Source organism: Periophthalmus magnuspinnatus, chromosome 16, assembly GCF_009829125.3.
Source record: "Periophthalmus magnuspinnatus isolate fPerMag1 chromosome 16, fPerMag1.2.pri, whole genome shotgun sequence".
Classification (NCBI taxonomy): Eukaryota; Metazoa; Chordata; class Actinopteri; order Gobiiformes; family Gobiidae; genus Periophthalmus; species Periophthalmus magnuspinnatus.
In genome coordinates, this window is record NC_047141.1 from 25,543,356 (window position 1) to 25,571,326 (window position 27,971).

A 27,971-nucleotide genomic window follows, 5' to 3' on the forward strand; every position below is an offset into this window, starting at 1 on the left:
GATTCACAAACACTCCACAATAAAGTGTCACGTTTGGCCCATTTCAATGTGTCTTCCCTCTGTTGGAGAGATTTTCCAGTGTCTTTAAATCTTAGACGGACGATGTTATTGCTTCACAGAGCTTACACCAATAAACACTTAATTTGCACAAATGCACTCACTTCCTGTTCGACTTGTAGTAATAAACTTTTGCATTATAGAGTTTGGACATGTTTATGGAGGATTCTAATATAATTATTTAGGAGTGTCGGGAAGCTGGCCAAAGTAGTCGAAAGTAAGAAGCAGACTCTCATTAAAAACAAAAGATATTCAAGTTCTCTGTATGTATTTTTGGTTCTTGGATAATGTATAGATAAATGTAGCAGATGTAAGAGGAAGGGTGTCTGGTGTAAACTCTCCCCAGTGTATAAAATTACAAAAAAAACAACAGACAACAAACCAGAAATTAGTTCCCCTCTAACCTGGGAGTTGCTGGTTCAGTCCCTTCTACTTACTATGAAATTTGCTGTTGTTTTTTTGAGCAACACACTTCACCTGCCTCACTCCAGCATCTGAGTACAATGGTGCATGAAGTATATACTTGCATGGGAGTGAATGCAAGTAACCCCATTAGAGGTAGACAAGCACCTCTTACTTATTGAAATTCATTAAGTCAGTATTTTCAACACAAACCCCCAATTTTTTTTCCTAATGATCCATGTGAAATCTATCTTTTCTGGAGGTGTGACCGTTCAAACCCCTCCCCCCACCCCCAGCAGCTCAGAGCGGCATGGCTTCTGCGTAACGTCACTGTAGCCATGGACCCCTCAGGTACACGAGCTCACATAATTGGACCCACGTGAAGCTGACACATGCAGCGGAGGCACTACATACAGTACGCACAGATGGTCACCAGTCCTGCACATTTTTTACAACAATGAATGAATCTACCTGTTTTAATGGGTCTGTGAAACTGTAGACAAAACTAGTGTGGCCGCTATCATCAATCATCCAGCACCTACCCGTGTATTCCATTCACAATATTTAGTGTTTAGTCCTTGGTCCACTAAAACTGCCAATTTAGTCCAAGCACTTCTCATCAAGACTATTAGTAAAAATCTAAATCGAAATTGGTCAAAGTTAGGGATACATTTTGACACTACTTTTACCTTGTTGCTATGGATCCAATATCAAAGGTAAACTATATAACTGTTCTGGTTAAGGGTCCACCACCTGTTATCCAGTAGCACATAAAAAAATACCTATTTCCCTTTTTAAATCATGTGTTTTTTAATGCCTTGAAAAACCTGTGTTCTTAAATTGACTGTGCTCATCTCTCCATAGATCTGACCTGCTTGTCTCTATGGAGATAGATAAGTTTAATGCCATACTGTGCAAAGTAAAGACAACACAATAACATCCCCTTGGACACAAACAGTTGGCAGACCTCCACCAAAAAGCAATGCAACTTTTTATTTCAACACAGCACAAAAGTCTTAATAGATCATCATCTGAAAGGGAATCTGATGTAAAAAAAAAAAAAAAAAAGCCAGCAAATCAATAAGCAAATTGCACACAGAAGGCAGATGATTTGTCGCTTCAACTTTAAGAAACATCTCCAAAGAAAATATGGGAATACTAAACATCTTGACTTACGTGTTTTAAATACTTACTGGCTACTGTTGTCACCAGATTCTGCTCCCAAAGCAAATTCAACATCTGAAACCTGTTGCTACTATGCTACACATATATGATTTATTGATGTTTACTGACAATATGTTGCCAATATGTTTCCTTGGCAGAAAACTTCCCTTCACAGAACTAAGACACTTCTGTCAACTCGCAACAAACAAAAAACAACATGACAACGTACACTATGAACTGTGGTAGAGAGAAAGTCTTCATCTTAAAAGCATACAGTGAATGACAAAAACTGGAAAGACAGAGAAGAAAGAAAGAACAAGAGACACAGATGCATTTTTCAGCATCTAATAAAAAGCAGGCCTCACCCCTTTTTTCATCTAAAGGGGACTAAATTCCCATGTGCATACAGTTACCCCCCTTCTGGTTTCACCATTGTCTCCCTGCTCCCTCTCCTTCTGTCCTCTCTCTCTTGCTCCCTCTCTCTCACTCTTTGTTACTCTCACTGCATCCCATCTCTCTCTCTCCCCCTCTCTTTCCCTCTCTCCTCCCCTCTCTCATGCGCACACTTACATGGAAAGGAGTGCGTGAGAGACACTGATGATAATAAATAGACAGGCGTAATCAACACAACTAAGCACCTTTTTATGAGATGAAGTTAAAGAGCCCCATATGTTTTATCTCAATCATTGCATTTGCCAACTTTACATTATACTTGTATTAACATATATACTTGAACATACCAGACAGACATTTTGGGCATGATCCATCTTTAGAGTTTATAGACCAAAACCGAGCGTAAACCAATAACATTTTATGACTGTTTTTCCAATAAAGCACTCAAATAACTCTCAAATCTGTTATTTATTGCTAATCTATTACATCCAGGTGATTAAAGAACAAAGGTTGGCCAAAATAAGAAGCAGAAGGGATGACAAGAGACCAGAGTACCAATTGTGCTAGTCCCAAGCCTAGATATGAAGAGAGATGCACAAGGAAGGGCATCCAGGGTACATAATCCATGACGATTGAATATGCAAATCACTGCTCATTCTTGCACACAAACCAAATCAAAATTGGGATTGAACAGGGACTAAACCTGGAGCTAAACCAGGACTAGAAAAGAACCAAACCAAGTCTATAATAGGACAAAATCAGGCTTAAATAATGGCAAGAGCGAAGTATCCGTAGAGTCAGTTAAAAGGTGGTAAAAAAAAAAAAAAGTTAATTAAATGTTATACTACTCACTTGCATTGTCAAATGGTATCTGTCTGCAGCTGTCAGTCTGTCCAGGCCAAGGGCAGTAGTAGACAGCCCCTGCCTCCACTATCCCCGGCTGGGATGTGTTTGCCTTGGGAGCCCCCACCAGCACGCTTACCCTAATTGGGGGGGGAAAGAAAAAGAAAAGAGCATGCAGAAGTAGTATGCAATGCTAGCCATACATTCTCATATACAGGCCATCCGTAACATGTGCGCACATTGTGGCTAAGTCATTCAGATCAGTTTCCTTCTGTTTTAATAATGATTAGTTCTGTGTGCTGTCCGAGTGGTCCATGCTTTCTTTGCCCCATGCCAGGATATGCCCCAAGCAGTGGAATAACTTAATAGAAAATGATGGAGACTTATAAGTAGGCTACAACATGAGAAATGCATGTGCGTATTCAAATGCGTTTTGGGTAGGTAGAAGTTTGAATGGGAAGCCAGGGTTGTAATAATATTAAGCTATAAATTGGTACTCACGTGTTGCTGTCCGTAGTAGCTTGATAGAAGTCCACAGAATAACCAAAATAACTTCCATCAGGTCCCTTATAAACGCTTGGATGCTGTGCGTAAAGGTTAAAACTCCACACTGCGTTTGGCGCCGGAGAAAGCACTGCTATCAATCCGAGAATAAACATCCTAGCGGAGGAAATAAAGTCCCGCGTGCACTCCATCCCCAGCTTTCTGCAGACTATTTCCAATGGGAGAAGTAGAAGAAGTAGTAATGGATGAGAGTGGGTCCTCCTCCTCCGCGCAGGTGAGGTAGTTCTGTCCCAAGCCGTGCGTTACTGGTGCGCTTACCCCGAGCTCTCCCCTGAACCGTAGGCTACTTTTGACAGCCTCCTTGAACCGGTCGCAGCACCAGGTCTGTCCAGAGCCAGACTACACTACACAGCCTCGCCCCCGCCCTCTACACAAAACTTTACCCCCCTCTCTCTCACACACGCACACACACGCACACAAGCAGGCACAAACCACATCTGAGCGCGCAATGAGCCTGGCGCGTCACAGCTCCTTTTATGGCACAGACGACAGAGTTTCTGGAACTTTTTTTGGCACGATCCCAAACATATGAAATTAAAATAGAATAGATTACCATCGTTAAGCAGGAATATGACAATCAATGCATTTGTTTAACACATTTTAATCAGGGGAGATGCAATAATTTGACTTTTACGCACGGTTCGGCATTAGATTAATAAATAGACTAATTTACTTATGCATAATTTACAATATCACTCTCTAAATCTTCAGGTGTACGACTGGCCAGTTCCTTCCTCTGTTATTAAACCACTGCCTCGTTCCCTCCCTCGTGAATAATTGCGTGTAATTTTGTCACTAATTATTATGTCGGCCGAGAGGAAAACATCTCTGAAGCTAGTAGCACTTTGGCCCAGTTTAGCGTTTCACTCACCACCAGGTGATTTCCCCCGAAACTTCAGAGGTAACACACGTCGTTTATGTTGAAAATAATCTCATACGTGATGAAGGCGTGACAGGCGGGTCACGAGAGGCTACTAAATTCACATTTTTGAACGCGGGCCCGGGGAAACTGCAACTCTGCGCGCACGTTTTCGACTCCCTGATAGTAGATGATGAGTTTCCCTCGTTTTGAGACTGAATTTGTCACGTGATGTGTTCCAGGTTGGCTCCATAATATATTAGATTGGTTGTTTCTGTTATCTTGGCACATTTAGCCAAGTAAAGATTATCATGCAAGAAGAATGTGCTATTTACTGCAAATAACAAGAATACATGTGTTATTATTCAGTGGCAAAACAATTTTACCCCTGTTCATATTGGATGACTTGGACTTGGACCATTGTTTTTCAGACATTTTTGGACACCGAAGCCTTAGATCCGTCAAACTCTGTATTAAATCCACTGTAAATTAATACAGCAAGATTTACGTTTTTCATTTGTGACGAATAAAACAGCAGACTTTTTTCACTTTTGGTTATCTGGGTTATGCTTTGTGTCAAAAGAATTAATAATGTCATGAAGCAGCCCAGACTTGCCAAAAGGAAAAAAGATTTCCCTCCTCTGTCCTTCACTCATCTTTCCATTCATACAAAATACCTTTTTGAATGCCATCCCATTCTTTATTGCTTCTTGAACTCAGTATAAAATGTTCAAGTAAAACTGGTCTGTTTTTCTTCAATCAACTTCACCTAAATCCAAAGAACAGATACAGTCTATGATGAAAATCCACAATAGTCAATGACAAAACCAAGGTCAAACCAGGACCAAACCAGGAGTCCAGGACCAGAGACAATTATGTATTAAAATGTTATATTACTCACATGCATTGTCAAAAGTCATCTGTCTACAGCTATCAGTCTGTCCAGGCCAAGGGCAGTAGTAGACAGCCCCTCCACTATCCCCGGCCGGGATGTGTTTGCCTTAGAATAGTTGGGTATGCTGGAGGAGGGTTGTTGATAAAGATTTGCTATTAACTTTGGCCAATAGTGGCCAAAGTAAAGAGCAGTGGTGATGGGTCCCAGTGTAAGCTTTGGTACGGGGCCCTTTTTGTAACACACAAGCAAAAAGTGGAAATGGAAATAAGCACATACCTAAAGCTTTAAAGAGAGAAAACTGATCCATTCATAATCAAAACATGATAACATAGATGGCACAAGTATACAGGGGTGTATCAAGAGCCATTATAGACCCCAAAGTCTCCACTGGACTGTCTGAACTGCCTGATGTCACATACAGTGATTTGAGCTAATCATTTTGGGACCTGGAACCTACTTTTGGCAGATGCAATTTGGGCCTAATACAATTTTGATCAAATATCAAGTTTGAGAATAGACAGCATACTCTTACCCTGTCAGCTTTATAAACAATGCACTGGGCATAGCTGTACTGAATCTCTAAATGGCTGTTCTTGTGTTGGTATGTATGGATATTATAGCGTGTAATTGTTGCTCATAATCATTTTTCTCACTGTCCTAAATCACACAGATATCAAGTTTCCTCCAAATACACACATTAAGTCGCATACTGTTCAGGTTACGCGCTTGTAAGTCATCCAGTGTTTTCAGATCTGCAGATTTACAGCAGGTCTTTCCGCATTGATTAAAGCACACACCACTGTAAGACACAACACAGGGCTGGTTTTACACAGTGCAGCCTCCATCCCTTTTACAAACTCATAATGAGACTATGCCGCGCACTATTATGCCAGATTAGGCTCACATCCTTGATCCATTAGAGGAATCCATTAAACACACACTCCCCTGCCAATACTACAATACGTCTATAGTATGGATACAGACAGGCTAAGGCAGAGGAATCAGTGCTAAATATTTAAACAATGTGGAGTGCTTTTAAATCAAAGTCAACCATTCAAAAGTCATTTTCAGGATATAACAGTGAACCAGAGGGTAGCATTCTTGCCTCCATGAAGATGTTATCAATATGCCTAATGTTCCACATTATGGCATTAAATATATACTTACTTAAAAATATCTTGAAAAACAAGCCTTCTTACTGTAAGAGGGCTTGCCTCACCACCGATCTGACCTGTAACATGGCCTAGTGGTGCCACCTATGTAGAGAGGTTTAACATCGCATTGCGGGACATTCCAGGCAAGCAATACCATCTCCGTGGGGAAAGCGAGCTCCCCAGTGTAAAAGTTACATAGTGCCCCTTTTAATCATGTTGCTAAATTGTCACTCAGCCCTTTTTTGCTTTTATCTTTCTATTTGCTGCTTTCATATTTTAAAATAGGCTTTAATGTTTAATGCAAAAATCTCAAGTCACATTCAGTTCATGTTGTTTGTATGCACTGTTGTGTTTTAACATTCCATCTATTTGTGTAGTTTTGAGTTACCCAGAGTAAATACATCTTCAAGATTTAGTATCTGTAATTTGGCGACACTGGGCCATCACTGGTGATTTAGAATGGACTTGCCCCAGACAGACCTTAGACTTCCCGAAACCCGAAGTGTCAAAAGATGTGATATTTAAGAAGCACAGGGCAGGGAGGAGCTCAAAACTAGGGCACAAAACGACCAACAACGCACATCAGTCAAACCAAAAAGTATTTATTACAGAGCCTTCTCAGTGATAATAAATACATAACTACTCAGCCAGCATCCGGGTGGTATGGACTTGCACCTTTCCATCTGGCTGAGGAACACTGTAGAATGTCCAACGGAGTGCGTGTGGGCTGGTCCCGAACGCTGTAAACGCATCACTTTATGACGGCCCCAAATGTGAAAGGCTTTGGTAAGTTTTCCCTTGAACAGTGCTGTAGCTAAATGAGTCATGTGTATTATCTGAAATCCATGGCATGCACAAACCTCTTACTTCATAATACCATCACTTAAAAGGTGGATTATGTAACTTTTCCTGTTAATGCTTTGGCTGGAATGTTCCACAGTATGACATTAAACTTATCTATCGCCATGAAGACACCACCAGGACAAATTACAGGTCAGATCTGTGGAGAGGCGAGCCCTTTCACAGTGAGAATGCATGTTTTTTCAAGGTATTTCCAGCCACAAAACACCTGTAATTTATTAAAAGCGAGATGCATAAATGTAATGTCATACTATGGAATATTCCAGGCAAATCTAAGCAACAGTTTCTCCATGGAGCAGGTTGGCCGCACCCAACTGGAAAAGTTACACGATGCACCTGTTTTGAAAATAGGCAGGGTTCACAGTTGTTCACATGTTGCCTCATTTCTTTTTGGGTGATTCCCAGATTTTGAAAGATATCCGCAAATGTTGAATCTAGTTAGAGTATAAGCTATTGGGTCCACCTCTTATATTTGTTTGCTCTGTCAAAATTCAGACTTATTTAATAGAACAATATTTCCCTTTAACACAGATGTTACATATAGTGTCAGTTGTTGTTTCATGTGATCCAGTAATTACAGAGAATTGAACCATGAACCATGTCAAGATGTTTGCATTTCGAGACTTAAATTGAAAATGTTACCATAGAATTATTAGCTGCCCAACCTCAGTTTGAAATGATCACCTCTTAAGCATGTTGAACGCAACATAAATACAACCTATGAACAGTAAATATATGCCTGGTCCATTAACATCCTTTGACAGATGAAGTGACAGTGGAATGGCAAAAGTGAGATTTTCAGTGGAATGTGTGAGTGCAGGAGCTTTGTCCATGAATGTCTCGTGTACAGTTGTGTCTTCATTAACATTTGTGAGCTTCAGTCTTTGCCATGTGCTGGACCTTTGCAGTCACTGTGCCCAGAGTCAGTGCCAGTTCAGTTGAGGGAGGGGGATCGGTCGGTGGTCCACAGCAGCTCGATGTAGGGCCACTTGGTTTGTAGGCAGCGCTTCACCGGCGTGTCATCCGTCCGAACCATGGGGTCCTCGAACCCTAGCACCACAGCAGTCCCCTCCACGTATTCCACCTGAGCCAGAGGAGTATACAGTATGTGGTTGTTAATGCACAGTTTGTATGTTAAACAAATACAAAAACTTCTGCACTTTCCGCAGGCTTTGACAGGCTTCAACTCTATTAATATGTTTTCCGTCCCATCCTGTGAGGGGCCTGGAGGGGGCATGGAGCGGACGCTCACAAACACATACCAGCTAAACGTGTGCTTCTGCTTTTCCCATTACAAACTATGAGAATGGAAATGCCATCATGACCTTATAGGCACTCTACATGTTTTCCACTTGGCACCTGGAGGCGCTCAGACCTGTAACAACTTATCAAATGACTATTTTAAAATGATCAACTAATTTAAGCCTAATTCCAGCTGGTGGCAACTTATTTGAAGAGCCTATATTTTGCATTTTTGATGTACAATACTATGAATGCATCTAATCTAAGGTTCGGATTTGACTCCTGGGCCACCCATGGGTTTCTGTGTGGAGTTTGCATGTTTTTCCTTGTGTTTGGGTGGGTTTCCCCATCAACCCAAAACATGCACAAAATCCTTCAGCTAAGGTAGTCCTGGCCAAGTCCAACTCAACATCTGGAGATGGGTCCCCAGGCACTACACTGCAGCACCCACTGCTCCTGACAGGTTGCCCCAGGAAGGAAGGATGGGTCTAATGCAGAAGACAAATTTCCCCATGGGAACAATAAAGCCTAACCTTAAACCAATGCAACTTTTCAATACACCAGCAGATGCAGTTCTAGCACCCTCTGCTGGCATTTTGTATAGACAAAGTTCATGCTAACAAAGACTTGAGGGTATTTTCAGACAGGCTAACATGTCTGTGTTTACAAAACGTCAAAATGTTCCCAGAATGCATATAGGACCTGCGGGCCACTGGATAGAGTTTAATGACCTTCAAGAATCTACCAGAATCTTTTTAATTGAAAATTAAGTTATTAAGTTCTGCTTTGTGCTGCCTGAATTTTAACTGCCCATGTGACATTTCTCCATCACACTGGACTCTCCTAATGACCTGTACAAGGCCATTCATCACTGTGGAGCTGCTGACACCGGCCCCTGATCTGAAACACTGCAGAAACAGGAGGCTAAGCCAGGCTTTTTGGATGGATGGACGAGCTATTAGGCTTGTAATAGCTACTGTTTATTCTGGAGGAGCATGTGTGCGCCTGTGCATGAGTGATGGCAGGAGCAGACTGGAAATATTGGGACCAAACACAGGGATAACCCAAAAAGCCAACATTAGTTACAGTGAAAAATGTGAAAATCTGTGGTCCTTACCCTCTCGTTGTGGTTGGACTGTTTGAGCCCATTGTAGTGGTAGACGGGAAATGAGTCTGGGATTCCTGAATCCTGAAACAGAGTGAAAAACATGCATGTTGTTGAAAGACTTTGGAACAGGTTTTTCTTACAGAGATGGAGGTAAGACCAACACAAAAAGAACATGGAAACCTGCAGGAGGTCTCTGCCCATGACCAAAGCTTCAGGTTAAATCTTCTGTGAAATTGTAAAGTATGTGACAGGATTTGTGTGAGCATGGGCAATATACCATCTACAGCATAATATTGAAATTCTAGTTTTGAAGATATGCAAAGTTAGAATATAACATTTTAAGGCTGCTAACGATTATTTTCATAGTCAGCTAGTCAGGGATCGTTTTTTCCAATTAGTCTAGTCAGATGATTAACAGATACACCCAAAGGTAAAATACCGGCTGAAGGTTTCTAGGTAGAGAATATTTACAAATGAACTATACTATTGAAAATCAGAAATTGTTCAAATTGTTCTTTATTCACATGTCACTGAGCTTAAACACTTCCCGTAGGTTTGGCTGCGAGGTGCTAATGCTAACAGTGTGTTGTCTGAGAGCGTGGCCAGTCTAAGTTTATGCACCTTTATGTGAAACCCAAGCCCTCGCCCCTTCCCTTTGTGTGTGTATGTGCTGTGTGTGTCCAATGGGCTAATGGTAGTATAATTTCTTTGAGGCTCAAGGCATTGTCCCTAAAGCCCTGATCACTTTAACACAGATCCCCCCCCTTCTCTATCTCTCTCTTCCTTTCCATGTCTGTATCCCTCCCTCTCTCCCCTCTCTCTCCCCCTTTGTGTGTATGTATATCCATGTCCATATTTCTCTCTCTCACTTTTCATCTCTCCCGTCTCTCTCTGTCAACTGTGATGTCCAGGGCTATGAGGAACGCTGAGGATTTAGGACGGGCTTGGGTAGCTAATGTTTTGACCATTGCTTTTTGTATAAAATGTGTAAATATATGCAAATACTTCAGTTTATTTTTATTTTTTTTATTCTGTAAATAGCACAAAGTGTACATGAAATGTAATGGCGAAACGTTTTCACAGACACAGTAAAAGGTCTGTTGAGAATTTAAAAAATCTATCTCTGTCTCTTTCCATACATACCATCTCCCTCCTTTTCTCCATGTATGCACCGTCTCATAAAAAGTGTCTTACTATTCTGTCTATGCTTCCTGACAAAGATCATCATAAAAAACAGTGATCTCACACTCGTAGATTTCACATGAGACACCACAGGAATGTGTTTTGGTGTAAAAAAAAAAAAAAAAGATTTACAAAAAGAGTGCTTCTCATAGACTCTGAAAACTGTTGTTAGTGCACATTTAACCCCAGGTGTCGGTTATGATTGTGGTGTGTGACAAAGATGGTGTCATTTTAACACAGACCTGATCAGGGAAGAACTCCAGCAGAAATGGCCCAAGAAGAATTACACCCAAACTCTCTGGATCCAACTTCGTCTTCACCAAATTGACGCTGAAAAGATACAGATAGCATAAATTTCATTAAGTAGGACGCACACAAGTCTTCTGTATTATAAACATAACATAAAATGGGGTAGGTGCACATAAACTTTAATGTAAAAGAACAGAGAACAATTATTTATAACAAAAAGTGTTGGAAGGGAACCAGATGAAAGAAACTACCAAAGACACTGTTTTGTTAAATCAGACACCTTGTTAGATGAGAACTATGTGGAAACAACTGCCTACGGCTATCCCAGACAGTTGGTTTATGGTTTAACATTAGTGTAAAAATAAATTAATAAATAATACCAGAAAAATGTTTTGGCCTTACAGAACTATTTTAAGATTACAATATATCATCATCACCAGTGTGTGCATATCTTAAAATACTGTGGTTCAACTAAATATACCTCTGTCAGACATTCCTATGTGTTGGATCAGTTTCGTTATTATTTCTCTGATAAAAAATAGGCAGATCAGATTGTCCTTTTAAGGTGCTGTGGAGAGCTGTCTGGTTCATGCCAAGACCGAGAGGTGAATGTGTGACCACCTCTCAGCTTATTCACTTTACCAAACCAGATCCAGGGCTTTTGTGGCATACACAGCAAAAACATGTGTATCCTTAGTTAGAAATGAGTTATCTTGGTTTGTCCATGCTGCAGGCCCAATGTGACTGCATATGACTGTATTCAATAATGGAGTGGACATGAGCTTTGGTCTGGTTTAGTCAGCTGATGTTTGTCTGTAGTCCTTTATAACACAAACCCATTATGGCTTGATAATAATAAATGCTATGAAAAGATAAAAAAATAAATAGAATATAGAAAGTCTTCCATTTTGAAAAACACAGAATTTCCATTTTTAAGACACATATTGCAGTTGTGATTTGATATGCAACTTGAGTTAGAACACAAGTTTTTCCTGGGGGTTTAGTTGGTAAGGACTTCTTGTACTTATTGTCTTTACGTTACTGACATTAAAATGATCTTAACTTTATTTTGATTTATTTTATTTCTTCTGCTGGTCGGCTGTATGTCTGAAAGGATTTACCTGTGGGGATTAATACAAGTTATTTGGATTCTGAAATAATAAGATCCAAGGAACACGTTTTTTGTTGTTCAAAGAGAATGTTCTATTGCCTAAGGAATTGTAGATGTGGGGATTTGATAAATCAACTTTTTTTTGGTTTTCATTGTGATTTATCTTGCAGCTCTGCCATGCACTATCCCTAAACACAGTTTTGACCTACCTACCATTCCATTCATTTTTTTTCTCACACTGAAAGCTGTTAAGTTCATGTTGTGTGGCATTATATTAAACTGTTTGCGGTGGGACTGTCCCTCTCTGTTGTGATGCATTGACCATCTGGGGTTCTGTAGTCTGGTCCCTCGCACTTGGAGGCTTCAGCGTTCCTCCAATGGGAAAGTGCTCCTGTGTGAAGTGGCACTTTAAAGAGATTTCCGCCCTCTCCCGCTCTTTCTTCCTGCTGTTAATGATCTCGCCCTAAGCCCATGTTTCAGACTCGCTTTCTGGGTTCTTAGTTTCTTCCTGGGCTTTTATAGTGGTCTTACTTTATAGCAGCTTGGTAGTGAAATACGAGCAAGGGGCTGGTGACCTGGCCTGGCCGTGACTTAGGAGCTAGAACTTGAAACGTGCTACAGGTGCCACACACACACACACACACACACACACACACACACACACACACACACATTCTAAAACATACAAATACACAATGTTTGTAGGGGCAAATGATGTTGCCAAAAATATCTTATTTTTTGTGATCATGATAACAATAATCACATGAGATTTGTGGCAATTCATCAAAATGTGCTAAAATGTGCCTGTTAAATGTCCTGGTTCAGGTTCAATTTGGACACAAATGTGGATGCATTGGAAAATTAACTACAAAACAGCATACATATAACTAATATTTTAGGTGATGACACAGCAGGTTGAGAGCTTTTTGCATATGTTTTTAAAGGTACATTATGTAACTTTCCTCAGCAGAGCTTGGTTCCGCTATTAATTTCCAAAGAAACAAGCCATTTTTGCACAGTAGAAAAATTAAACAAACAACAATTCAATTCAAGATAGAGATGTTTAATGCCATATCGTGAAACCTTCTGACAAAGCAATATCTCCATGGATACAAGCAGAAAAGTTTCATAGTGTACCTTTAGTTTTATAGAGCATATATTTGATCATTCCATACTTCAGTATTATCTTGTCATTTTGCAAACCCTTAAAAATACACACAAAAAGTAAACTTACTACTCTGGCTCAGAGACCAGGTCGAGGGCTTTCATCACATCCTCCAGGAGAGATTCAGGGATGAAACCATTATCTGGAAAAGGCAGAGAGAGCACAGAACATAAACCACAGCCTTCACCCACATCCACATAACATCTGGGGGATTTAATGTGTCTCTGTCCTGGGACTCTGCTCATCTGGACACTAGACTAACACATGCACCTTGTCCTGTCTCTTCTGACCTACATTCCTTTGGCATGATGATGGCTTTACCTGAACGAGAGGGGTTTTAAACACCGAAATGTGTGGAAACCAAACAGGACCCATGTGTCTGTTGCAGCACATATTGTTTCACTTTCATTTGCACTTGTCTTTGTGTGGGCTGTTGGCTAAATGTGCTCATGATGCAACAGGCTAACGTTACATGGACCGCCAACAATTACAGGTAAAACTGAGGGCATGTTTAATGTATTCTGAATGACAAACAATCAATTTCTTGCCAAACTGAATTAAACAACATAACAAGAAACTACTTTTAAATACCTAAATAAAAAAAACATTTTTAATACCTGTCCAGTAATCATGAATCTTGACAGCCTCGATTTGTACATTTTGAATAATTTGAAGGCACTGGCAAATTGTGTTTTCCTTCTGCAGATTTTTGCAGCATTAAATATCTCCATCTATTACACCAGATGCCATTCCTGTAGCCATCAATGAAGGCAATGTGCTCAAGTGGGTTCAGTGTTTTGCCTCAGCAGGATTCACTAGGTCAAACTTCGCCATTCATTGTGTAAAAGCTCCAATTTGTGACAAAATCACATCAGTGCGTGGTGACAGCAGCTAATAATAATAAAACATTTTATCAACTGTAAATTCTGAAGAACCAACATAATTAACATAAACATAGGTAATATTGCCTGGTCATTGGTGATCAACCCTGGGTTTGTGAGAGCTAGGAACTAGTTGGACAAGCTTAAATACCATCTTCCTGATTTCACGGTTGAAATTTCAGATAAGGCAACTTTAACCTACTTTTCTAAGACTTTGGGAATACCCTGAATTAATGAACTTAAAGTACATGTACTTTGGTTTCACAGTATCAAATACCCCACTGCAGAGGCTATCCATAGTTACAAGTGACAGAGACTGTAGAAAAGGGAATACAGCACAGACAAAACAGTGACAGTAAGCAGATATGAAAGATGTGTGTAGACGGAGGAGAGAGAGGATCCACTTGTGAGCGTCTGGCGCCCTGAATCCACAACACTGTGGCTAGTGCTGAGTTCATGTGCAACTCCAACAGATTTACGATGCTTTTAGACAACACAGTGTGAGCTAGTGTACTCCACTGTGTGTCAATACATGCTCCGGGAATAAGCATACAATAAATACCAGACGTGTGTGAGGAGGAGGACCATATGGCTTGGAACAGATTCGCAACATGTTGACTAACAAATGACAAAAAGTGAATAACAACGCACACATTTTTGCTCTGTCCATAAGGGATGTCATGGTTGTAACCTAAAATAACTTATTTTGGACCAATTGACAAAAATAACAGATGGACATTTCTTGAACACATTGTAATGTAAGCAAATATGCATTCTTGTATTGGAGCCATAGAATGAATAATGTTGTTTGTGGGGACAAACCGAGTCCAAGTATCATCCAAGTCCAACAAACTCCTCAAACTCTTGATGTCATGGTTCAAGTGAAGCTAATCTGGGTTAATTCAATCAATGTTCACTTCAGGTCAAGCATGAGGCTTGTAAACGCAAACCCTAATACAACTAAAGACTATGATAAAATAATTAAAAAGAAACAAAGTCTGGTTAACAAGACATTTATACATTTTAATACAGTCTAACATCATCATAACTCTACAATCAGATATAATGGGAAATGTAGTTTGAATGGAGAGATGGTTCATGGGAATCAGATTATTCAATTAGGATGATTTAAGGTGGCTACTCCAGTGTAAAGAGAGTCCTTGGGAAAGAGTATACAGCCTCTTTGAATTTTATTATTTGACTATACAACATATAGAGTTATGTTAATACTGTTTAAGCAGAGTGGTGATCTATTAGTCAATGTGAATGAAGGGAAATTATTTAACTGTTGTTTGGTCATAGTGTCAAGAATCAGGAATAATCAGTAAAATGTAGTCTTTCTTCTCACGATAAATGTTATAATTAATATTGGATAAAGTGACATCTCTACAGCTGTATTGTATTGTATTGCTGGGTTACAGATGACATCACAACATTTAATAGGCCAATAATATTTAATACAATGTGGGGTAGATAAAATTAATATTGTGATTTTTGTCAGAATAGATTGAGTTCTTGGATATTTCATGACAAAGGACAATGTAATCAATAGTAAAAACTGGCTCTTTCCCCCCATCTGGGAGTATGACATCATCACATTCAAGAATCTGAAAACTACCAATTCCAGTAAAATTTAAGTAAATAGTATTGGAGTTACATAACCTAGTATTATCTCGCCAACAAACCAGACAGTTTTCATATTTTGATTTTCAATTTAGAATTCTAATTCGTAACACATTTAAACTGTCTGGAACTGTAGTATTATCAGGAGCCAAACATTGACCTACTTTCTGTAACTACACAAACATCTTTTGACCCTCACAGCGGACCCTCAGTTTCGTCCCTGTTGTCATTGTGTCACGTTTTGTGCACTTCCCCTTTACCTTTACCCCAGTCACCTTCAAGTGACAAGAAAAAATGTGAAAACAATGGAGAAAGGAGAAAAGAGAGGGATAGTTGATTCAGCTGTTTAAGGATCTGATCTCACCAAGCAAAACAACAACAGTCAGGATGAGTGGACTGAAACAGGGCTTGGTTCCTGAAAAGAACCATTTAAAATTTTGTGCTAGAGAAATATTTGGATTAATTATACCACATCTGTGTAGCATGTTTAGTATAGCCGCTGCATTAATAGGCAAATAAACCATAATGGCCTATAAAAGCGTGAATGAAAGAGTAATAATAATTGGATTTACGCCATGCGGTAAATACAGTACATGAAACACTTTTATTACCTTCAGGATCGAATGACTGGAAGACCCTCCTTGCTTGTTCAGAAGGTGACTCAGGACCCACCAGGGACATCTCCTGCAAACAAAAGATATTGCTGTGTTTTTATCAGCTCATAGCTTTGTGCATATGCAACATGAGGCCATAGCAATCACCACAATCCTTAGTGTTATTAACTGATCGGCTGATAAAGTTGACAGTTTGTTTTTATTCAAAACATGCAATCAGGAAATTCAGTTGGTGTGACTCATAAAGAGTTGTACAGTGTTTGTGGGGAAATTTTAGAAAGAGCAATGATGACATATGTACATAAATTATGTTGATGCCTTCTGATGCTTTTTGATTACACAGCGAAACAGGCCTGACTGGACCAATAGCCCGCTGCAGAGCCCATGTCTTTACTGTAAATGCAATGCGACAGGCAGGCTGACCAGAAATCCCAAAAAAGCTGTTTTCATATGTTTATTTAATCACTCATCAGATTATAATAAACGTCTGGGCTGGGCAAAGCAATTTAATCAAGCATTGCAGAAATGCAAAGCCAAAAGGTTTGAATAGTGAAAATGTAAATTAAAACAGAAGGAATATTACTAATATATGGCAATGGTACAATCATGAACTATTTGAATAGAAGCAAGATTAATAAATTGCAGACACATCTCAAAGACTCTGAGGCATGAGAAAGTGGGGCATCTAAAACAGCTGAGGGAACACACTGTAACTAGGTACATATGTCATAGGTAAAATACATTTGTTTAAAGTGAGCCTATGTAATTTGTCAAATGACGTCCAGTCCACAGTCCAAAATATTTTTATTTTTATTTATATAATAGCATTTTTATTCACAACACAAAGTGCTGAAAAATAGATGGTATGTATAAAAGAACATGGCTCATTATTAAAAAAAAAAAAATCTGATAGAGATATGGGTTTGAAAGGATTACAATATGGTAGTAACAATATAGTGCCTAGAGCTTCATATTAGGTCCAGAAAAAATGTAACCATCTGTATATTTATCAAATGAAATTGAGACATTACTAACAATTTGAGTTCAGAGCCTTGTCTGGTCAAATTGTTTAGCCAGTCAAAAGGTTCACACTGCTCCTCCATAAAAGTGAGGGAGGGGAACCTGTATTTATGACAACCAAGTGCTGGACAAACACGGCCTGTTTTTGGAGAGCCAGTGAAGCCTGCTCATCTCCTTTAGCTAGACTTTATTAAAGCTTGAGCCTGCAGATCCACACGGACTGCTTGGGTTTCATGCTTATTACTGTACTGGGGGCTAACTATGAGAAGACAGAGATGACTCCCAGCTGCTGCCTCTTCATATGCAAAGAAAAACAGAGACGAAAGAACGCACTCTGCATCACTGGATATGTTAACACTACAGCTTCATAAATTAGCATGGAAATTTGTCAGTGGTTTGACAGGGCAATGTTGCACTTATAGGGGTGGACAAGGGTCACTGTATTGTCTCAGGAGGAGTTAAGTGTTAAAAGTGTCTCATAGGAGTCACAATGTTGACAAATGACACGAAATTGAGATTTAACATAAGCTAAACACTTTGAAAAACGAGCTGTCTTCAGTCCAAGCGAAGACAATGTGTTTCTCTTACACTGACGGATAGGCTAATTGATCTTGAGCTGCCAGATGAAGTCCGCATATATGGGTTCAAATTCCAGAGGTGCACTTCGACCGCAACCCCGTGGTTTACAATGTGCAAAATGAACTTGTTCTGTGTAAATCACCTGGTTCCAGGATGTCAACAAAGCGGCAGACTGGTAAATGGTCCTCAACAGGCACACATGAACAAAACATATGATTAGCTGCAGCCCATGCGCTCTAATACAGGCCTAATGAGTGCAGAGCGAAGAATAGAGAGAATAGTGCGTCACAGAAGATCCAGATTTTGACATAATGCCGGCATGTTGTTGGTGGGTGTGATGACAGGTCTGCCCGTCTGCCTTTCATCTGTGTTTTATTAGAGGCCTGAGGAAGATGCTGCGGAGTTGGAAAACATGTCATGGGGCCGGGCCGCTCCACAGGGGAGGTGTGTGTGTCCGCTCTTTAACCTGAAGTGTTTTTGTGAGTTTGTGTCAAGAACAGGGAATGTCTGTGTAATTTAGGGTTCTTTGCATTGACTTGCACAAGGGTGGGAAATAAAGGAAAATATATCATGATTTTCTGAGAGGGCTAGGTAGTGATTACTGTTTTAGGAACACTTTCAGCTCAGCTCCTTTTTTTTCTATCTTGGCCTACGTCATCAAACGTGTCATCACAATGGAAACATAGTCAGACTAGACTGCACTAGACTGGAATGAACAACACTATCACAATGTCTTGAAGGTTCATGTCTCCGGGTTGCTGGGTCCTGTATTGATGGTAAATAAACTTCATCATATCATGCCTCTTCTTTTCAACTATCGGGCTACTACAATTTATTCTACAACAAAAGGTTTTTAAAATAACATTCAGATATTATAGAGGTAACTATGACTAGATGCATCTTCTCACATGTCACTGATTGGTTAAATCCACCAGAGGCTGATCAGTAGGAAGAGTGGGTGGGGAAAGTATCTGCTTTTCTGTTTAATGCAAGTCTATGCCCAAAGATACTGAATCAGAATCACTAAAATAGCATATCGTCACAGGGATCATATCATGATGCAAATATTAGTTCACCTTTCACTGTGATTGGTTAAATCCAGCACTAAATGATGATTGTATTTATGCCATGTTTTTATTTCTTCACGAGCACATTGCAATCTCCGTAGTCCAAGTTTTGTGCACACATCATTGAACCCCCCACCTCCCTTCCTCCCAGTACAACAACATGGTAAAAATAACACACCAGGACACACACAGTTCGAATAAATTAAACAAATACGCAATCTTGAATTCACCCATTTTGAAAAACATTGAAGCATGTCTTAGTTTAGGAGCCAACAATTTTAAGTGCTTAAGTTTCAAACAGTAAGCAGTTTTTTTGTTACGAAACTAAACTTTTCTTGCACCATAGAACCATATTGAGTATCCCAAGTTTTTTTTCCTTCATCATTATTGTAGTACAAGAACAACAATGTCCTTTTCCTGCTCCACAGATTTCCTCCCAGCTTCTTCCTTTGAACCTTCTCTAAATGCTTTCTTTATTTTTGGAGTACTTCCCCTGCTCCCTCCCTCAACTTTATCGTCAATACTAGCTTCTCCATTCATTCTTTTATCTTTTGGTCCAGTCCCCACATTAGCAAAGAAAAGCTACAGGACAGATAGACATGCTTTACTAGAGTTACCCTTTCTGGTTGTTCCAAAGGACTTTTGTTTGAGCTGAGAGCTTCAGAGTGGCCATAGAGTGCGTATGCGGAGATCAGTTTTCGGGGCGACAAAGCAGAGGTCTTGGGCCTGTGTGTCCTGTCTTGTACCTACCAAGTAATGACATCCCTTGAACATAACAACATAACACTCAAAAGTAATTTCATTTAAAAGGTCTATTATGCACTTTTTAACTATTTTGGACAACTCGCCTTTCCTGTTGTAAAAAAAAAAAAATGTCATGAAAAGACTAGTACATGGACTGCATCTAGCAACACATTGAAAAGTAGAGTAATTTCAATGAAGCTAAATCAATGGTTAAAATAAAGGAGCACTATGTAACATACTGGAGGGTCAGCCACCTCCTTGTCTCTATGGACATGCAATTGCTTTGCCTGGAAATTTCCACAATCAATTATTACAACTGTTTTTGTTGCTCAAAAATGTCTTTATTAATAAAGACGTAATTATTGCAGTGAGTGGGATCTCCACAGATCTGATCTGTTGTTTGGCCTGGTGGAGTCACCTGCTTATCACCATGATGAACATACAAACTTAATGCCCTACTATGGAACATTCCAGGCAAAGCAATAACATCTCCATGCAGAGAAACAGGTGGTGGACCCTCCACCAGAAAAGTGACATAATGCACTTTGAACAATGGGAGCCATCGTCAAATTTAGAGATGGAGAATGATTAAATATGTTGGATTACTGAACAGTGTGTGGATCAAAGTCCAGTTCAGACATGCTGAAAATAAAATGTTATAACATGGTTAAAAACTACAAAAGTCAGGTGGTCATAGAATAGGCACTTGAAGGAATCAATTTACATGTGTACGTGTATATTCTTGCTTGATTGGTTCACCTAAAGTACCCTGCATCCTTTATGACGACACTGAACAATAGCTGAACTTGTATCGGTGCTTTTTCCATTATATCTGATATGTTCCAGGGATGACTTACAACGAAGTAATGATTGATGAGACTGTCACAGATCAGAAAGGCAGTGTCTCTACAAAAAGGGAGACATGACACCAGAGGATACTTGTACAGTGTGCTAATGGGGGAACAACACACCAGGGACCACCACAACAATGTAGCACGAACACAGAAACATGGGCAGGTTTTCACAAGATTACAATGCTCTTTAGTCCTACCTGTCAAAAGTTATTAATGACTTGATGTACAACCCTTTGTAATATTGTGTGGGTAAGCGGCACACACACTTTGACTGTGAGAACATTTTTATAACCTATTCTAGTCATTATTAAACTTGTCGTGGTTACAGAGCAATTTACATCAAGTTGAGTTTTAGACTGTAAGTATGGTTAAATTAGCTCCCACTTGCTTGAATGCCTCATTTAGTCTACCATTACATTGTGGGAACTATCTTGAATAGTTACTCAGCAGAAATAGATTATTAGCTTTGGCAAAAATAGGCACTTTAATCTCACAATCAACAAGACCCAGATGGCAGAAAGTACTTTTTCTGTTATCTTGACAGGCTCACTACAGTTATTTTACGCTAAATTGCCGCAACAGTACCCCAATCTAGATAATGTGGAGCATATAAAAAGCCTAAATATATACAATTATGTTGCTTTTTAATATAGCTGTCATTGTAATAGTTAATGTATGATTATTTTACTAGTCACATAATACACAATTAATGTCTTTTTGCGATGAGTCAAATTGTATTGCTCCCTAGAGATTTTTACAGGTTTATGTAAAATATGCTGAGAATACAAGAATGTTTTCATGAAAAGTCATGCTTTTGCCTCATGAAAGACTCTGAAATCATCTAATGAAATCTATTCTACTACTAAAATTATAATTATTGTTAATCATTTTGTGGATACAATCAATAAGTTACAATGAATTTGCCATAACAGCCCTATCGTACATACTTTCATGATGAGTTCAACTCATAGACTGTATAAAGAAGTGAAATAAGGGAGTGTGACATCACCCATGGGGTTCGGCTCCAGTAAAATGAAACTCATCGAGGCTAGCAGCTATAGAGGTGAATTTGGAGCCAAGTTCCATATTTGGAATTCCGACCTCAAGTATAATCGCAACCAAAGAGCCAATCCGGAGTGAGGCTGTTGAAGGTAACACCCCTTCCTGCCCATACCGCTGGTTTAGCAGGGAGTGGGTGCTTAGCAACGCTGTCAATCAAGCCTGTTGCTAACGCTAGCGGGAACAACCTCGGGGAAAGAAGGCGTGTGATTTGTCTGGTATTAATGTGCATGTCTTGCTGTACAGACAAAATAAAAATACCAGGATCATGTAGAGTGGGTTAATGCAAACATTTTAAGATCAAAATGATGATGCTTACTGCAGTAGTGACAGAGAGAAGCAGCAGTTATTCAGTGTAAAGTGAATTGGAGCCGATGGAGCCAGAAGCACGCCTATGAACACGTGGAGGTTAGCTATGTCCATTTATATATACAGTTTATGATTCAACTCCAGCCATATGGTCTAACTGTAATTCTGGGTCTTAATAATTAACACAGCTGAAGCCAAGAGTGCTTGAAAGTGTCTGACCTATAGCAGACAGTGAAGGCCATTTCTAAGTGCCCAGACATGAGCGGGTGTCTTCATGGGCTGGGTGTGCCACAGGTGCTCCCCTCTCTAAATCTGGCCCACACCACGACTACACAACAGTTCACACAACAGCAGACATTTGCACACAAAAAACTCACACAATGATCCCCAGAGAGTTTGACAAGCAGCCTGCTAACCTCATCACTCAGCAGAACTACAAAAGGAGGAGGCTCTGTGATTCTTTTCCAGACTGACCACCACACTGCACTAATGCATCCTTCATTTTCTCTGCCCCCTTTACACTCCCATGGGGGCCTATAAGCACCGAATAGGGTAGCACTGGAAATATCTGACTTGACCAAGTCTATAAACCCCAGATAGACCTAGGAGTGGGTAATATTGACAGAAAATACCTATATACACCTCTAATATAGGTATATTTTTTGATGATCCCGATGATAATACTCAGATATACTAGCAACCATCAATTGTGCTAAAACGTGTCTGTAAAATGACTCTAAAACTATCCATTAAAGTGCAAAAATATGACTTGTCTTGAACACTTTCATTTTGTTCTTAGTTTAATTTATTATTTTTAATCAGCTTTTAATAAGTTTTTTTTTATATTTTAATTTTGCTTATCACCAGATACAACAAACAACCATTCGACATCTGCCCTTTTCTTTGACTCCTCAGAAACTTTAAATTCATTGCACGCCAACCTCCACACTCAAATACACACATTATCACTGCTGTGTGTTTGGGGGCAGTCAGAGAAAAAGGAATAGCCTCTGTGTGAGTAGATTAGATAAAAAACACTAATACTATTATAGTGATGGTCTAAAAGCAGTGGTCACACATCTCTGGGGACTCGAGGGAATAGAATACACACACCAGTCCCCAGATACATCAGAGGACGGGATCAGGTTTGCTGCTTTTGTGGCTCGATATCAGGCCTAAAAGCTGTATAACCAGGTAATGTGTATTTTGGTGTTGGAGCATGGGAAATCTTTTTTTTTTCCCTTAGTATGTTTCAAAATAGCTGCTCCTTTCAAGGACAAGAGGTGGCTGAGTGAAGCCTGTGAGTAGATGCCATCGTGTTATATACCATGTTTCAAAGAGGTGGAGGCCATTAGTGGCTATAGTGTGGAGCATATGCATGGCTAAATGTGTGGATGTGTGTAACACAGACAGTTCCCACTCTGCTGCGGCACAAATGGAACCAGATGGGAACTACGGACTCACATTCCCTACAGGAAGTCATCCACCTGAAGACACACATACAAAACTAATGCTAATCAGGATTAGGTTCCCTGTTCTGAGGAATGCACTTGTAAGAGTTAAACTATGTATCTATGTATATGTGAACATGTCACCGCTGCCAGAGGAAGGGGGAGGAGGGAGTCATCAGCGCACATGACGACGTTCATCAGAGGGTCAACATATGATCCACGCGCCTAGCACACAGTTACGCGTGTAACCGAGCTTTAATCAATGGCATATTAAGGGCATTGCTTTATAATGAAGATGATTGCTGGGGATTTTTTGGCCTCTTCAGTGCCATTTTAACAACAGCAGGGAGAATCGATTTACTCTCACTATATCAGCCGAAGTAATGGATTAAATTACGGTAAACTTCTGAGATGATAAACAGGCTTGTTTGAATGCAAACTGGAGAGCAAGCACCGACTGACACAAGCACAGCCATCTGATGACTCATACTTCAAAGTGTCTCCTGGAGTGGAGTTGACCTCATGGTATGCATTCTAGCTCAGGGTTGTCCCATATGTTTCTGTGTGCATAATTGCATTTGCATGTTGGTTTGCTGAATGAAGATATGGGTATTTTCCAAGTACCAAGACATTATTTGGTGACCAGGAAAATGTATTCAGTGACACTAATACTAACCGTAAACATCCAGGGTCACACTGATTTGACCCTGTTAAGTTGGTGCCGTATATATTACACATATAACATAGCAAAACAAATTGCTGACGGAAAATAGTTAGTAAATTGGACGTTATGTTATCAGGCGTTTTGCCATGATCTTGTTGTTAGAGAATTAGCTCTATTTCCTGTGTTGTTTCTCATTCTTTTTCTGGGATTTGTTAGCCAAAAGAAACAAATATAGAATCCATTTGAGCCAATGAGTATAATGTATATATGGAAGTCATTCTGAATCTGTTTACATTAAAGCCAACATGAATGTTTATACAAGTTTACAGATTAAACAACCAAGAAAAAACAATAGCTAAGCTTTTTACAAGTATAAAGTGAGTGATTTCTTGCAAATAAATGAACATTTCTAAAGCCAGATTTCAGACTAACCATATATGACTATCTAACACTTGCGCCCCCCCCCCCCTCCCCTTTTCCCCACACATTGGTATCTGACCTGCTCTATATTAAATCTTTTAAGCACATTCCATATTTTGGTTTTCCTAACCGGCAGGGAAGTCTGGCTTATGTTCCACACAAGGTCCCAATGTTTGAAATATGCTTTTGGATGACTGGGCTGCACTTACCTTAGTGAAGAACACTGAGAGGTGAGTTTCACTGCCAAGGATCCAAATAGGGTATTTTGGCGATTTGAGGAATGCCCCAACCTACAATAATGAATTGGGTTTAAAGTGACTGAATGTTCATACAACACCAAATCACTTGTAAAATATGTATTTAATCATTCCATGTTTTATTATTTTATTTATAGGATGCAAGTGACTGCATATGTCAGAATATGTCGTTAGAATAAATGGGAAATTTTATTTATTGTAAATCCCAGAACCAAACATTTTCACATGAGAACTCACTTTTGCATGTATTGCATATTTTGGGTGACTTTTTCATGTATAAAAGACATCCAAACTGTTACTAAAAAAGCTAATATAAGATAAAGCTTTACCTTGCAATAGCGAAGAGATTCCATGAGGGTTAAGAAACCAACCATTGCCTGCTTATGTATTCCATGTAGTTCTGCAAAGAGAAAAAGGACTTGAAGTAACACGCACTGCACAATTATACACAAATGGCATTGATTTGTGTGACTAAGCAGCATGTAGGATTTATAGTATCTGGTGGATATTAGAGATTTAATGCCTCAAAATGGAGATCTGTGAGATTTGTGATCCAGTCTCTGTTTTGTACACCATTTAAAAGCAAACGTGGTGTGCAATGTCATTTTATTCTTACTCATGCCAGAACATTCCCTGTCTCCATCCCACACATTCGAAACAGCATGGCCAGTAACTAGAAGGTTAACCAGGCTTTGGCTACAAAAATAGAAATAGAGAAGGTACAACAAGTTTATGATCTTCTTTGTTTTTCTAGCAAGTGTCTCTCAAATAAATAGGTAAAGAATACTGTATACCTGCCATGGCCATGCACAGGGTCTATTAGAGGCTCCAGTGTGTCCTGGATTTCATTCCGTATATTCTCTATTCCCTGCCACAAAATATGGCAGGAAAAAAAAAAGAAAAAATCATTGCAAAATACAGTATACTTCTACCACTTCACAGAACTGACACTACCTTGGTGAAAATCACAGAGTAAAGGAAAAGCAAAACTCCACAGCACCCCCTCCAGGTGTGGTAAAGAGACAGCACCTCCTCTCTGAGATCAGCTACTGACATGATAGATCGTTTACTGCAAAACCAAAATAGAAAAGAATTCAAAACATTTTCTTAAATACATGGAAGTGATTTAAGATCTATAAAATATTCCTCTTGTTGTTTCCATTGTTGTGAAACTGTCTTTATTTATTGCCATGGTGTATATTCACTGTGAGTCAGCAGTAGCTTTTTGCTGACAGTTAGTATTCTGCGCAATGAAAGTTCAATACTCCTCTGGCAGACGCAGTTGCATTCATTTTGTTTGTGTGACACACAGTTGGAAAGCTAAGACTTACATTTGTGTTGAGCAAAGTCAGCATCTACTTACTCACAAATATATATTTATAATAGGATTGTCATAGACTGTCCTTTATGAAAAAAGGTAAATCATAACAGTAATGGTAAAACCTCATACATGGGTAAAACTTACTGGAGCACACTGTGAAATCTTTCAAAGCCAAATTCTTCAACAGCCAAACCAGCTTCGGGGAGAGAATACAGACAGTTTAGAATCGCTGACAGTAACACCCACAGTGGGGTTTGAATATGGCACATGTAAGACTCACAGGGCTGTTCTTGTGCTGGCTGGCTGCTCTCTGGCTCTGGTACATCCTGTGAGTTTGGCTGGGTTTGTTCTTGTGTGTTTGTGTGCGTGCTGCTAGCATGCGGGCTCTGTCCCTTGGCCCATGTCACTAAGCAGTAGCCTGTGGAGGGACTGGAGCAAGCAGATTCCAAGATCTCTGTTAGCGTTGAACACAGTGCGGTTTTCTGTTCTTCCTCTAAAAAGTGAAAAATAATAATCTACACAGTTTTGTCAAAATCCAGGTTAATATTTTGGAAGCTTTTCAAACTATTTACCAGACATTTGTCTCCAACTGGGACATTCACTGTTGAATAGAATGTTCTTTAGGAGGAATGCCTGCAACAAATACACATGCATTACTTAATTAATTGTTCAAATTTAAATGATATGTAGATAAATAATAGAATATCAGACCTGAACAGGTGCAATAACAGCACATGGACCTCCTTCAAACTGCTCCAGCGCTGTGGGCTCATGCTCACTGAAAACAAATCCTGTGGTGACAACATAAGAAACACACACAGATATCTCTGAAACAATTTATAAAAATGTTGCCTATTTATTATGTTAAACATTAGTAATTTGTTAACAATGACAATTATTGGACAGCTGCTGAATATTTACAAACATTTTCAGCCACCTTACAGTCAGTTGTAAAAAATTATAATAATGTTTCACGTATACGTACCTTGAGTCCATCTCCGAAAGATGGATGCAGACACTACTCCATTGGAGGGTTTCCCCCAAACCAAATCCACCACTTCTTTATTCACCTCAGACATGGTCTTTCACCAGTGACAGGTCCACAGATGATTCAGAGTGAACGCCACGTGCGGACAGCAGAGCTCTGAGGAGACCTGCAGGGACTATCGGGGGGGACCGACCACTTCTCTCGGCGAACCGATCCTGCGGCATTGGCCACGAGCTTTCAGCGTGGGACGATTCAGTCTGATAGTAGGAGTTGGCGATAAACTGGCGGCAAGGCTGGACATCAATATAGCCAGTAACTAGAACAGAACATTAACATAGTTTAACTGTCATGTCAAGCGGAAACTCACTATCAAATAAAATACTCCAAACATCAACCTTAAGACAAGGATTAATAACAAATTTGTTCAAATTTGTTGTTGTAGCTCATAAACAGCCTTGAATAGTGTGTTGCACGATACGATCTCTACACAAAAGATGGCTTAGCCTTTGTCTATGCGTTAATCTTATAAGGCGCAACAGAATCGTAGTAAAAACGTTTTAGGTTGTACAGTAGTTCCCTATGCCAGCACTTAGCTAGCTTTAGCATAACTAGCAGCTAATGATTCATTGCATTCTTTGATTCATTTACCTTTTATTCACGCTCCTCGGAAGATGCTAATACGCTCGTACATGCTATCTTGTAAGCTAGTTAGAAATTGGAACACCATAATTACCTGCTAGGAGCTTTTTTCTTCAAATTACTATTGATTTGATCGGTATTTTGTAACAATTTCACTATCATCAGCGTCTCTGTCATTCGTTTATTTACATCAGATTTACAAAAAACGGTGCGTACAACGTGACGTACTCGC

At 39.6% G+C, this 27,971-nt stretch overlaps 2 protein-coding genes across 2 annotated transcripts in view; both read right to left on the bottom strand.

The window, feature by feature from the left end:
• itga8 (integrin, alpha 8) overlaps positions 1-3,965 on the bottom strand; it is a 69,678-nt gene extending 65,713 nt beyond the window's left edge. Inside the window, exons 1-2 of the mRNA XM_033980304.2 lie at positions 3,361-3,965; positions 2,869-2,999 (exon numbers count right to left, since the gene is read on the bottom strand). Of these exons, the coding sequence (XP_033836195.1) occupies positions 2,869-2,999; positions 3,361-3,554 (325 nt within the window). The 5' untranslated portion in view covers positions 3,555-3,965. The remainder of the gene's footprint in view (positions 1-2,868; positions 3,000-3,360) is intronic.
• Positions 3,966-6,914: 2,949 nt separating this feature from the next.
• mindy3 (MINDY lysine 48 deubiquitinase 3) lies at positions 6,915-27,953 on the bottom strand. Its single transcript, XM_033980302.2, has 16 exons — positions 27,834-27,953; positions 27,098-27,416; positions 26,824-26,903; positions 26,685-26,745; positions 26,393-26,605; positions 26,257-26,308; positions 25,746-25,860; positions 25,586-25,659; positions 25,408-25,487; positions 25,121-25,191; positions 24,744-24,824; positions 16,365-16,437; positions 13,319-13,391; positions 10,967-11,054; positions 9,552-9,623; positions 6,915-8,276 (listed from the first exon to the last, which is right to left on the bottom strand). Exons 2-16 carry the CDS (start codon positions 27,189-27,191, stop codon positions 8,127-8,129), a joined length of 1,377 nt encoding a protein of 458 aa, XP_033836193.1. The 5' UTR covers positions 27,192-27,416; positions 27,834-27,953; the 3' UTR covers positions 6,915-8,126.
• Positions 27,954-27,971: the final 18 nt, after the last annotated feature.

Coding starts and splice junctions, on each gene's coding strand:
- mindy3 (XM_033980302.2), bottom strand. CDS start 27,191: ATGTCTGAGGTGAATAAAGAAGTGGTGGATTTGGTTTGGGGGAAACCC. Junction 26,309..26,392: donor GCCAGCACAAGAACAGCCCT/GTGAGTCTTACA, acceptor CTCTCCCCGAAG/CTGGTTTGGCTGTTGAAGAA. Junction 16,438..24,743: donor TCTCAGTGTTCTTCACTAAG/GTAAGTGCAGCC, acceptor TTTTGTTTGCAG/GAGATGTCCCTGGTGGGTCC.